Source organism: Synchiropus splendidus, chromosome 1 (assembly GCF_027744825.2).
Source record: "Synchiropus splendidus isolate RoL2022-P1 chromosome 1, RoL_Sspl_1.0, whole genome shotgun sequence".
NCBI lineage: Eukaryota > Metazoa > Chordata > Actinopteri > Syngnathiformes > Callionymidae > Synchiropus > Synchiropus splendidus.
In genome coordinates this window covers 31,682,058-31,695,478 of record NC_071334.1, presented here as the reverse complement: position 1 = coordinate 31,695,478, position 13,421 = coordinate 31,682,058, and the positions used below count along the sequence as shown (strand labels likewise).

The following is a 13,421-nucleotide window of genomic DNA, read 5'->3' as shown; positions in this document are numbered from 1 at the left end:
AGAAAAAAATGTGTGTTACTCGCACAAACATTCTTTTCCGACGTTAAAAAAGATGGATCAAAACAACTGTGAAGCTGGTGGTGGTTATTACAAAGAGGAGACACTTCACAAGCAATCACTAATGCAGAGGAATAGAAAGGAGGAAAGGTAGAGTGGTAGAGATATACAGAGAGAGAGATTCAGAGACTTTGCTTCTAATCAGCCAGAATCCAAAATTTAGCCACACACAGTCCCCGTGGGATGACGACCTCAGTGTGTGTTTGTGTGTGTGTGTGAGTGTGTGTGTGTGCGTGCGCCCCACGAGACTGATTAGGCATGAATGACTGATGACGGATCTTTGTTGTTGTTGATCTTTTTTTTTGCAAGCTCTCTCTCTTTTCTTGTTTTCTTTTTCACTCCTCTCAGCCTGGGCGAGAGCATGGGGGATACACACACACACACACACGCACGACGGCATGTATATTCAACACAAGCTCCTGAATATACTTAATGCTTTCATGTGTGTCACTGTGTAACGATCCATGCTGTTCCACACAGCTGCTTCTCACTAGTTGTTCCTCTCTGTGTTTCGCTCACACACTGATATGAAACTACTTCCCATTTAAGAACATATTACCTGACTTTTATTCCAATCTAGTCAATCAGGATGACAGGGGCACTACACAAAACTAGACTGACCACTCTCCCCTCTTTCACCTCACCCCCAGATGAACCTTAAGCACCCTCATCCATCTCCTCCCCTGACAGCAAAGCAAACTGGACATAGAGCTGCCTGAATGGGGGCCATTTCAATATGAATGAGCCAAACAGCTGAAATTAATCAAATGAGAAGTAAAAACGACAAGAATGGAGGTAAGCAAGTGAGCTTGAGTGTCCATGACTCAGGCAATAATGTGACCCGGTTACAAAAAAGGGACTGTCTCAGGTGTCTGCAGCGTAGGGCTCTCTTTTGTAATGTGTTTTTTTCACAGATGAGAGCAGACCTGTGGATATGGAGAGACTGTGACATCATGTCTGTCCCGAACAATGTGATGTCACCTCACTGTCACAGCGCTTAAATGGAGGATAGCCTTGACCCTTCTGACAAAGCACCAAAGCCATAAAGTACCCAAGCGTTAGTGTGTTTGCAAATCTGCATGCATGAATCCTAAATCATGATTACCAGTCACAGATTCACTTTTCCTCCTTGTGAGGATGCTTCTTTAGTTTAAAATGCCATTTTCCCTTGACTTCAAGACACTTCGATCATTCATTCACTCCTGCCAAATTCTCAGGTCTTTTCTTATTTAATTTATGAGCCGTATGCTTAATAACGCCAAACACAGTCGGTAAACAGCTGACTGAATGGTAGGAGGGAAAGATGCAGAGCACGAATCCACAATGTGTATCTTAATATGAATTATTGGCCAATTCATAAAAAGGTTCCAGGCCTACGAGACATGAGTCATATGTATATGTATGAGTCAGCTGTATTTGAGATAACAACATTGATGAAACTTCTATGCAAAAAATAAAACAGTGGTGAAGACTAATCTGATTTTTGTTAAAAACAGCAAGGAGTCCAATAGTCACAACATCCTCACAAATCAACACAACAAATCATGATTGCTGCCATAAAACAGAACATTATAGCTTGTCATTTTTCTCTTTAAAAAACGGTATATGTGTTGTCATTTAAAACCACTTTTACCTTTTGATTTTCATTTTCAATTAATTATTTTTGTCACCTGAATTAGTTATAGCATGGTGAGGCACTCCGGTTTCCTCCCACAGTCCCAAAACGAAATGTTGACTCTGAGTCGTCCAGAGTGTGTGCATTATTATTGTTTGTCAACATGTGCCCTGAGACAGGCAGGCAACCTGTTCTGGGTGTTCTCTACTTCATGGACCCTTATTCCCAGTAGGGAATAAGCAGATGAGATTGAGGTGAGATGGATTTGTTTCCTCCCAACAACAGCAATACTCTGCAGTGCAGCACACATCAAGTGCTGATAAGAAATAGGGTGATTTTATTTCACTTAAATCATTTTAATTAAATTTAACATTGAAAATCATTATCTTCATGAATAATCATGATCAGCAGCTTGATAAATGCTTTCTTGTTCATCACTAATGAAGGATAGGAAAAAGCGGACAGCGTGGAAGAGAAGGGGAAGACAGCTGAAATTGAGACAGAAATAGGAGCGTCGAAAGAAGCTGGTGTACCAGCAAGAAGAGGAGGTGACGGGTGGGTAGGCAGGTAGAGATGGGCCTGATGTAAGAGGTGGGGATCGATTGTAAAAGATGGAGGAGAGGGGAGAGTGCAGGGAGGTCCTGAGCTGCGAGGTGGAGGAAGGAGAGCTGGAAGACCATGTTAAGGTTGAAAAGCGAACACTGAGGGAAAGGGGAAGTGAAGGGGGTAAGCAGAGAAGGAAGGAGGCCTAGCATGTGGTTTTAGAGGAAAAAGAAGCAGGGTACACAGGAGGGAGGACAGGTCATGTTGGGCTTGGAGACGTAGGCAGAAAAAAAGAGGAACAGAGAGCTCGAATAAGAGCTCATGGCCAAAGAAAGTCTGGCACTTTCCAATTACATGCCAAGTCATCAGATGGTGGGGTGTGTTAACACCCCGGAGATGTCGCAACCAAACGCTCCCTTCAAGTCACTGCAACGGACAATAAGCAGCTGTTCACATGTTGAATAAGAGTTGGAGATGAGACAAAAGTCTTTGTGTAGCTCTGGCAAATGTGCTTCCAAACCAATGTGGGCCAAACTTGAAACATCAAAAAAAGTTTTTATTCAGCATGTGATGCCGCACGGATGCTTGGCCTCAGCATGGAGATTTTAAGGCTCGGATTGGATGGGGATAAGTGGAGGCTCGCTATGAATCATATCCCATAATATCAAAGCAGACCATCATGAGGAATACAGAACAGTTGCTTTTGAATGACAGTGAAACAATGAGCCTGTTTGAGTTTACGTGAACTGACAGTTTGCCCATCCTGGCTGCATCCTCCACCAGCTGTCTCCTCCTCACAGGGGGTCATCTTGCAGGCTGCACAGAGGATGTGCCCCTTGTACCCAAAGAAGTATAGACAAGTGGTGTGTGTCTGAGACTCAACCACTGCTGACTCATTTCTGTGTCTCACACACACATATTTACTTAAACACACATACGCGCGCACACAAAGACACAGGCAGGCGTCTCGACTCGCACTCCCTCTGCTCTCTCACACTCTTGAGAGGCGGTGGAGACGCCAGGCTGGAGGAGTCAGTGATGACGGCCAGTGAGTGCCGTCAGGCGATTGTAATCCAACTGGATTACCAACCAGGTGGAAACACTGAGCCTCCTTTCTCCATCCATCCAGCCATCATTTCTTCGTATTCTGTTTTCATTTTTTCCCTTCGCTCTGTCCCTTTCCAACAATTCATGTGCGTTTTATCAAAATAATCACCTCCCACACGCACGTCAACACAATGTATTTGCTCTCTTCCCTCCAGGCCGAAGTCTTTATGCCCCCAACACAACTCCACATAACATGTACAGCCAAACATGCACTCACTCTCATCTGCTTCCATGTCGCAAAATGTGTATGCGTATGTAGGTGGGAGGGTGGAGGGGGTGTGTCTCATCAGTGCTGCCTTGGCGATCAAAGTCAGAGCTGAGGAAACTTAAGAGAGAGGAGACATCAGTGACAGCACGGTGATGAATGGACTGGCATGTCGAACACACACACAAACACGCACACACTTTCTGTATTGGGACAAAAATGTAAACGCCTTTCACCCCCAAAAGCTGATCACACTAATAACCAGAAAAAAAAACCATTGAAGTGGCTGTTAATGGTGTGGATTTTCATTGTGTGCGTCCCAAGACCATGTGCAAGCCTGTAGACACGGATCACAAACTCTGACATGAAAATGACCATGTAAACAAAAGCGTCTGCTGTCTGGGAAGTAACACACCTGTTCAATGACAAGCAGAGCCACACCCTCCATAATGCTGCACACCTGTGCTACTGCAGGCTAAACCTAACCTTAATCTCTCTCTCTCCCTCTCACACACACACTTGCACAATCACTGCCAAGGGCCAACAACACAGAATGAGGAGGAAAGAGAGGAATACTGGGGAAAAGCGGGGAGGCATCAAGACAGACTCCTTCCCACAACTGCTATCAGTAATCTAAACGTCTGGATAATATCATTGTTGGGAGTGTATCAAATACGTGCCGCGTCTTATGCCTTTGGAATGTGGCTGTCATTCCATCACTGTGTCAAGCGCGACCTTATTCAAATAGAAGCTTGCAATGAACCGAGAAACTGGGACAAATAAAAATTTGGGAAGTAGTGTGTATTTCATATTTTTTCCTAACTTAATTGTGTGTCAATAGGATAAAAAATAATCAGTGTGTGTTTCTTTCAAGGACCAAAAAAGACCCCCCCCCCCGCCCGCTCACTGCCTGTTATGGCCAACTCCACCTAATATCACCCCCTGTGCAGAGGCCTAGGGCCAGGCATACAGCTCTCTGAGTCTCTAAGGGGGCAAGCACAAAGGTAACCCCCATCCTAACCTTCAGCAATTGCACCCCCCATCCCCAAACAACAATCCTCTATGCCCATCATGTCAGTCAAAACCCCATAAGGGACATGCATGGAGAGTCTAGATATCTGGAATCTAAATCCAGTGTCATGCACCTTGAGACCCAGCGAGAGGCTCTCTTGAATATATTTCAATAGCATTATCAACCTTCATTACTATGCTCAAGAACCACTGACATTGGTCCTTAATACAATACATTTATTAATGTGGAAAATAATCTTAAACAAGCTAACAGTGTCAATATCACAACGGTAGTTCCATTACCACAAATAAAATCAAAAATAAAATAAAAAAAATTACTGTATGTTATATACACCTTCACTGATTTAGAATAAAATAATATTGTGTAATGTTGTAGTCATTTGAGGCCAAACGTTCACTTTTTTTTCCTTTAAGTCATGTTTAGTGTCTCGTACAAAATTACCAAGCAAGACGAGAAAAGCAAATATTAACTTACATGAGAATTAAGTCCCTTGTTCAATTGGGACGATTCTCACATTCATCCTCACTGTATTATTCACTATAGTAGTACATCACCATGTTATTTTAATAAAATGATTAATATAAAAAAAACCTAATATTTACCACATTTACCAAAAAAATCAATGCAGCTGATATTCTGAAAAGAAAAGAATTATAAATTAACTAATAGAAGGTGAATTATCAGTTATCCCAGAAAAGAAACTTTTTAATATTGGATCCTTTTAAATCACATTACTGTGGTTCCGTTACCATTGGTGTGTGTGTGTGTATGTGTTCGTGAACTTTAATCTTTGTGAGAACCTGTATACATTTTTAATCAACAGAGTGAGGACATTTTTGCTGGTTCTCACTTTGCCAAGTTTCATTCTGAGGGTTTAAACTACAAAATACCTGGGTTATTATAACTGGGTTTTAGTTTGGTTAAGTTTAGTTTTAGTTTGGTAAAGGTTAAGTTTAGCCATTTCTTTTAGATGGTTAGGTTTAGGGGGCAAACGTGTGTGTGTGTGTTACTGTACACACTAATGTCAAAATCTTTCTTACGAAATTGGCGCAAATATAAGCACCATTTTCAATGCGCGCAGACACACACACAAAAAAAATATTTGTTTCCAGTGCTTTCAAATACATTCTTAGTCAAAGTGCAATACGTAACATTCACTGGACACTGTCGAACATGATTGGAAATTGATTTCTGTGTGACCACATTAAATACATTTCATGAATCAATTGAGTGCAAATACACATTTTAAAAACATAATGGACAACTGAAATTAGTACCGTGCGTAAATGAATAACAACATATATGTGTGCTATGCTCACGAGAGTCACAGCGAAGTCGAACGGATTTCGGCAGTAAAACGAATGAATATGCAAATACGAGGATGGTTCAGACAACAGGCGATGTAGTCACAACGTGCCGAGAGCTCCCTCAGCATTTACACATGATAATTAATGCAATTTCTCCACGGACACGTTCACATTCATCCTGTTAGTCCGGTATTTGGACACTGTATGATTCAGAGCGGAGGCGCTTCTCCTTCTTTAAAACACACACGTATGTAGAGACCCTCACTCACACACAAGCACCTTACCATCCCCCTCCCACCCTATTGAGACAGGATACCAAAGCTACTTGTTAAATCTAATGCATGCACTGTCAACCCATTCGCACCCCGTCACGTCCCCACTCAATATAGAAACCGGATTTTCTGGTATTACCCTCACCTCTATTAGCCAGAGCCCCCCCAGCCACCACCATCAGTAGGTGACCAGCACTCTCGACTCCTCATGAGAAATATGAGGCATCTACAGCGGAAGTCAGTCCTCAAAACTAATTCTCTGTAAAGCGTAAGTAAAGGTTGCGGAAGGAATAAACAAACTTCACTCGTTCAGATTTCAGTACGAGCACATACTAATTGATAAACTCATGCAATGTGTGAAAAGATCGGGCTTCTTCTCCTCCGCATTTTATTTGACAGAAGTGGAAAACCCCAGAATCTTTAACTACATTTTTCCACTGACCTACCTAATCCGTGTTTTTCATTAAGTCGAATGACCAGGTGCACAAACGGGCGCACATGGGAGACAATTCTCAGTCAGAACGATCACACATCTCTATTGCAAAAGTTATTAGCCGCGTCTCTCAAAACACATTCACGTTTATGTTAAGTATAAAACCAGAAGAGAGCCTGAGCAAAGAATGAAACACGCGTGTGTTGGTTTGCTTGAGGACTGACCTGAGTGCGGAGCCATGGCTAGATGGGCTGAGTAATATTTCCCAGGCTGGAAGTGAGCGGGGTGCTGCACGGAGCTGTGGCCGCCTGACGACATCCGAGACGCGGCGCCGTGAACCAGTGCGCTCCGCTCTGTCAGGAGGTGGTGTGGAGGAGCAAAATCTCGACTTTCCATCCCTGGCGAAGGAAGCTATAAATCCCAAATCCAAAGTAAAATCCGGGAGGCACCGAAGGTCTCAAGCACCCAGATGCAAATAATCCCTTTTATGAACTTCGGGATCCCTTCGCATTGAGCGCAGTTTTGGCTTCGCAGCGTCGAAACTGAGTCCCCGTCATGTCCTACAAAGAAGAGGCAGGAGACGCGTCAAAGCTTGACAATGCTGAGCCAAGCAGGGATGTGGAGCTGGAGAAAGACTGGACTGACAGCGAGACGCTGCCAGACAAACAGCACAAGCAATTGAATTTCAGCATTGGGTTTAAAGGAGACACATTTAAAAGAATCCCTGACATCAGATCGCTGGGGCGAAGAAGTTGATTGCGCAATGTATAAAGGACTGACCACTAAAGCATATAAATAATACGCCAAAATAATACACAATAACAGCGCTTGGCATTGTTGTGACAACGCGTGAGGCGTTTACAGTATTATGAGTTATTCCCATTGACGACCAGTGGCGAATTTAGAGTCGACAATGAATGTTCGCAACCCAGTTGATCCTCCAGGGACCTTTACAGAAATAAAGTTGTGTCCTATTATTAAAAATCAATATTGCGCAAAAGCTCAAGTAATGTTTTCACATTCCCAACTGCAGTTGGAGTCCGTCTCGAGTTCTACCATGTCAAGTAGTTCGAGGCACTAATAAAAACAATATATTTTTTGTCATTCGCAGAAATGTGATAGGGAAATTTCAGTCTTGTACACAACGGGGTATTCACAGCCATTTCGGTTGACTTGTGGAGCCCGTGTTGCTGAAGCACTGATCATTTGACAACACATAGGTCCACACGACAAATCATCTCTCAGCGTCTCCTTTTCAACACAGGAACGGACTTCCATCTACGAGGCTTTTCCATGCTTGGCACGTCCATCTAGCGCGGTCTCAGTTCTGATAGCAGCTCCATTGGATAAAAGAGCAAAAATAAATATCACACCTTCGATACCACTGCAGGCATCCGATTCAGATTAGTTTTGCATAGCGTGGTCAAGTACACAAAAATAAAGAAAGTTGTGCAGTGACAATATGTTTGAGAGTTTGCATCGACAACACACGGATTACTATGCACTTGGGGTGCTCTGACGTTGCCAGTTGAAAGCGCCTCTTCTGCACGACAAGAATCGCATTTAAAGGCTAAAATTGACTCCCTTTTGTTGACCAGGCTGCGCGAAACAATGGTCTTTCTCTGTGGGACCGCAATCACAAACCACTCCAGTATAACATGCAAGGGTTGAAATTTTCGACACGTACAGTACATGCGTAGGACGTTTAGCTGACAGAGAAGCAGAAAAGTGTCCCAAATGGGAGTATTGATATGATTTACACCAGAATAGTCATAAACCTTTACATTAGTTGGAAGACTTTGTTTTAGTTCCATTGTCGGGAATGGATGACAGTCTTCTTTGCTAAAACAGACATATTTCAACACACACACACACACAACTTTTAAACATACGAATGCTAAGGTTTTAGGTCTCACGAAAAGAGTATTTAAGACAACGCGGCCAATAACGCCATCTCGCGCAAAACTAATACGCGCTCAGTAAATTCTATTTTTTAATTAAACTAAATGTCAATACACTCCAATTGGGAGGGTGGCATAAAGACCAAATCCTATGTTTAATGTCAAACCCTAATCAGATTAAGCCGATGTGCAAAATATGAGGAGAAATAAGGAAACCGAGAGGCCGGCAGAGACGAGGAGACAGCCCAGCGGAGACTCACACAAACCCGGCCACTGCGTTCAAGCAGAGCGCGGAAAGCACAGCAGCCTCTTGCTCCTGCTCACACACATACACACACACGGCTAGACAGACGAGTGGAAACGAAACCACCTATATTTTAAACTAAAAACAAAAGCCGAAGTACGAGATAGCGCTACAAACGCGACATTCTGTTATTAGTAAAAAGGGGGAAACTAAAACGAATTACATTGAACAAGGCATTACTTGCGCTAAGACAATAACTCAAATCAATGGCTTAAAATACACCAACACAAAATATAAGACTGGAATTAAGAAGCATGTGTGTGTTAGTAGAATTATTAAAATAACACATCTCAGCGTCACTCCATTGACATTGCATGTAGGACGACAAATGTCAATAAAACACAACCTGTCAAGTAGAAATCAAAATAAAACCTACCTGCTGGTTACAAGTTATATCCCATGCATGGAGAGAACAAAGCGTATAAAAATATTCAAAATTGCGGAGTCGCGGAGACGAAACATGTGGGATTGATTACATCCTCTGCTGCTGCTGCTGCTGCTGCAGACTGGACCGAGCTCTCAGTTGAGGTATGGCAGAGTCGCAGCGTAGAAGTTCAGGCTTGTAGTGAATCGACGCTCGTTCATGCAGCCGGAGACTCAGACACGCCGGGAGGGGGAGGAAGCGGCGGAGGAGGGGGGAGACAGCGAGGGGGGCGGCAGTGGAGTGTGTGTGTGTGCGCGCGCGCCTATTGGTTTGAGGACGACAATGTGAAAGCGTGCCCGTGAGGCGCCCCCCCAACCCACCCTTACCCTTTCCTACACACACCACCTCATCCCCCCACTAACGGTAAACACAGGCTGCCATTGGCCGCCATTGTCGACCAATCAGCAGGCGGCAGGAGACGAACAGAGAATCGGCGGGCGTTTGATTTGCAGCGATTCGAGCCCGGAGAGCAGGAGCTCGGCGTGAACAGGACAGAAGCTCCGCAGACTTCACTTCCTCATTTTGGCTTCTCCCGACATTCCTATTTTATCAGAATTTCTGATAAATGATAATCGAGACTGTGAGTTTTAACCAACATTATAAAGTAGAACTGTAAGTATTAAGGTCAATTTGTCAGTTGGTCAGATTTGTCAGATTTTTAATAAAAGGTTGCATTATATAATGTGACGCCCTTTGATGTTAAGAGGAAAGCGATTCTCCCCGACAAGAGCGACATGAAATTTAAGTGTAATTGTAATGTTTAAGTGTAATTTCAGCCAAAATGAGTTGTGTTATAGATTGGCTTGATACGCGTATGACTGGAACACACTTTGAAATATAAAGTTTAGATGGTAGGGAAGATTATTAAATTAAGGTTTTCTATTCTTTTTTATTCCATCACTTGATTTAGCTCAAAGGATCAACTAGCCTGTTTTGGTTAGCTTTCCTTGAGTCAACTATTGACTCTTGCTGACCATGGACTCCATCTCAGTCCACATGGTTGGTTGGACTGCTGAAATGGTTTTTAATTCATGTTGGATCTAGCCTCATGCCACAGTGAAAATACATCAATACATCTTGTATGCAGAATTTCTTTCGCCATGCCGCTTGTTTTGTATATCCATGGGCACTAACACCACAAAGTAAAGATCTTGTACAGAGAACTAGCATGTGATAAAAATGTTTATCATTCTTATGTTGAAATAACTGCCCGCCTTATTGGGTTTCATTGCCCAGGATATTTCCTTCATGCCCAAATTCAACCTTCTGGATAATTACAAAAAGGAAAAAAGTAGTAAAAGTATTGCAAACGGTCCCAATAAATGTCAAACTTCCATCTTGTCATCTTATTGGTCTCTCGTTTTCACCCAGAATACCATATTAGAACGACAAACTAACTGACAGACAGAGACCCTGATCCTGACCCGGATCCTCTATTCGTTTAAAAATTAAGCCTAGCATTTGCTTTGACAATGCTGTCTGGCTTCACTTCACACTGGACAAATCACTGTGGAAAAACGACAGGTTTAAACAGTTTTCACAAAACAAAACAAAAAAAAATGGTTGAACTGTAGGTTTCTAACTTGTGTTTAAATGTTTGTGCTTGTGTTTTTATTTGACATCAACAGTGTTGTCAATGCTTTCTTGTCCACATAATGGTAACAATTACACCTTTATTGTCTTGCAGTGATTTGGGCAATGTATGCCCATATTGAATAGTTGTGTCTTTTATTGCGGCCTGTGCTTACCTGTCCATTAAGCACACACACACGCACAGATACACACACAGTTCGAATCACTGCGTAATTTAAAACGCATTGATGTCCTCGGGGTCACCCGTGCCTACGGTTCAGCAATTCAGCCAATTAAAAGCGAAAGGATATGGGTTTGTGTGTTTCCATGTCGAAATATATGAGCTGCTATCGGCCACGATTCCCGTCCTGGGCTTGTTTATACGAGAAAGCGAAGGGTTAAAACTCGGGGCTCGGGCTTCTACGGTCCTCCGGATTGGCTGGCACGCTGCCACAGTGCTGTCCATCAGCGAGTGTAAACAAGGCTCTGATTGGCTGCTGGCCAGTCCGCACTGGGCTGCCTGAAAAAAGCAATTACTGCCCCTGCGGTTTCAAGGCGGCCCCGCGACGAACGATGAAAGGAGATAAGGGGCGGCGGTTTCAAGGAACCCCACGGCGAACCCTGTTGGCCCCAGAGCAAAAGGAGAGTCAAGAGTGACTAAATCAAAGGGAATACGGTAAAAGAGGGGAAATTACACGTTGTATTAAATGCAGGGGAAAGATTCGCGGAATGGCGCAATAACAACTTTATGTTCTCCAAGCGAGAACAGCAGCGAGAGTCGGAGCACGGAGCCAGCGCTGATTCCGCGAAGCGGAGAGGACGCGGAGGGGAAAGTTTAGTGGACGAGGAAAGCAGAGGAAAAGGCAATGGTTTGTCCACATTACCTTCAACTAAACCGTTCCGTCTTACAGTCGAGGTCTCGTGGATAGACATATTTAGATATTTTAAGAGTGACAACTGTCCGAAGACACTGATAACGTTTACATCGAAACGCTGTTTCAATAAGGATCGAGAATATTTATACATGATGTAGGTCATACGTTTGTCAAGACATGAATGGAGAACAATGGTTTAACGACATCAACACTTCCTTTTCCAAACGTGGCGAGGAAAAGGCGTAATTAGTTTAGTAATCCTTGCATTGTCCTGATTTATACGACTTTAATTTTATGTGGAATGAATAGACAAACATATAATTAATTCCAAATCGCTGCAAAAGTGAACGGATTTATCACGTGGGTAATTAGATAATGGTTGGCCTCTTGTCCCCCCTGCATTTACATCGCAGCCTGCATTCCACAGGCATTTCAATGGACTATAGCAGCACGTTTACACACTTCCACTCCGTTACTATATTACAGAGGAATACTCAAATGTTATGCAGTATACAAATAATCTTGAAGTTCAGTACATGAAGTTAAAGATAAGGGATGAGTACAAGTACATACAAGTTGTCTTCCCTAACTCCATACATAATTAATCTTGACATTTTTTTCCCCAGGAAAATTGATATGTGCGCTGTGTACCTTTAAGAAACACTCTAATTAAAATATATATACATTAAACGCCATCATATTTCATTATGTCGAATTTTCCGAGACGAAGTCCTGCAATATGCACAGTTCAAAACTGACACCACAGTTGTAATGTACAGCTCATTCCTCGACCTGTTTGTAAAAAATATATCGAGATTAGATTAGATGTCTTTATATAATGCGTAATTTCCGATTTACGATGTATTATGAGCAAATTATTGTATAGTAATCTTAGCAAGGCAACCTCTGATGGGAGCTTTAAGGTCTACTACAAAATACAAATAACAACGTGCTACTTCAAAAATAAGAGAACATTGACATACAAGAATTACAATTTTGAGCCGTTTTGGTGGTTATAGTTGCACAGTACGTGAGTTTTGTCAATAACTACACCCAAAAATGTATGGTCTTTATTATTATTGTTTTCTTTTGATGTGACGACAGCTTCTCTGTAGTCTTAAAGATGATCATAACAATGGCAATAAACAAATACATCGTTTTTAAGACCCAAGCGCAAGAGGTTGACTATAATATGTTATGCATATATTTTTATCTTCATTTGAAGTCCCGACTTAGAGCGGGGCTCTCGGGCTGATTGACAGACAACGCACGGTGTTTGGTCCGCTAGCGGAGCTCGGTGGCGGGACGCGCGTGCCACTAACGTAGATAGGAATGGAGAGACGTCTTCGCTCGATCAGGCGTTGACTGACACCGTCTCCCTTCACTACCGCTCCGACATCAGCGGGCGCCGCTCTCGCTGCACCCCGGAGAGGAGACGCTGCTTCTGGTCGCTGTTCCGTAGCCTTGCCCGGAGAGTGCAAGCCTCTCTCTGACCCGCCCTCTCTACAGTCCTCGGAGTTGTCACGTTACTAAATGAAAAACACCAATAACTTCTATTCTTCTCTTCTGGAATAATAATGATATTATGATATTAAATTGTACATTTTTCACTGAAAATAAAAAATGGCATGACCTTCCATCATCAAACGAAGTGGCTATTTATGTTTGTCCTGACGCATGGGCTGGACATATAGCTTCTGTCTCACACTGGTTGATGCAATAAAACAAACAAAAAAAGGATGTTGTCTTAGAGACTTGCCACATGGTTGGAAC

General features: G+C 42.9%; 1 protein-coding gene across 4 annotated transcripts in view; it reads right to left on the bottom strand.

Moving 5' to 3' along the window:
- Positions 1 to 13,421, bottom strand: part of bahcc1b (BAH domain and coiled-coil containing 1b) — a 58,989-nt gene that overhangs the window by 35,591 nt on the left and 9,977 nt on the right. For 2 of the 4 annotated variants that reach the window (XM_053845010.1, XM_053845099.1), the window contains one exon: positions 6,797 to 7,132. The exons of 1 other annotated variant lie outside the window; for it this stretch is intronic. In XM_053845010.1, the coding sequence (XP_053700985.1) occupies positions 6,797 to 6,968 (172 nt within the window). In that variant the 5' untranslated portion in view covers positions 6,969 to 7,132. Of the gene's footprint in view, positions 1 to 6,796; positions 7,133 to 9,153; positions 9,330 to 13,421 lie in introns of those variants that run through there. One more of the 4 variants, XM_053844922.1, reaches the window with a different exon arrangement.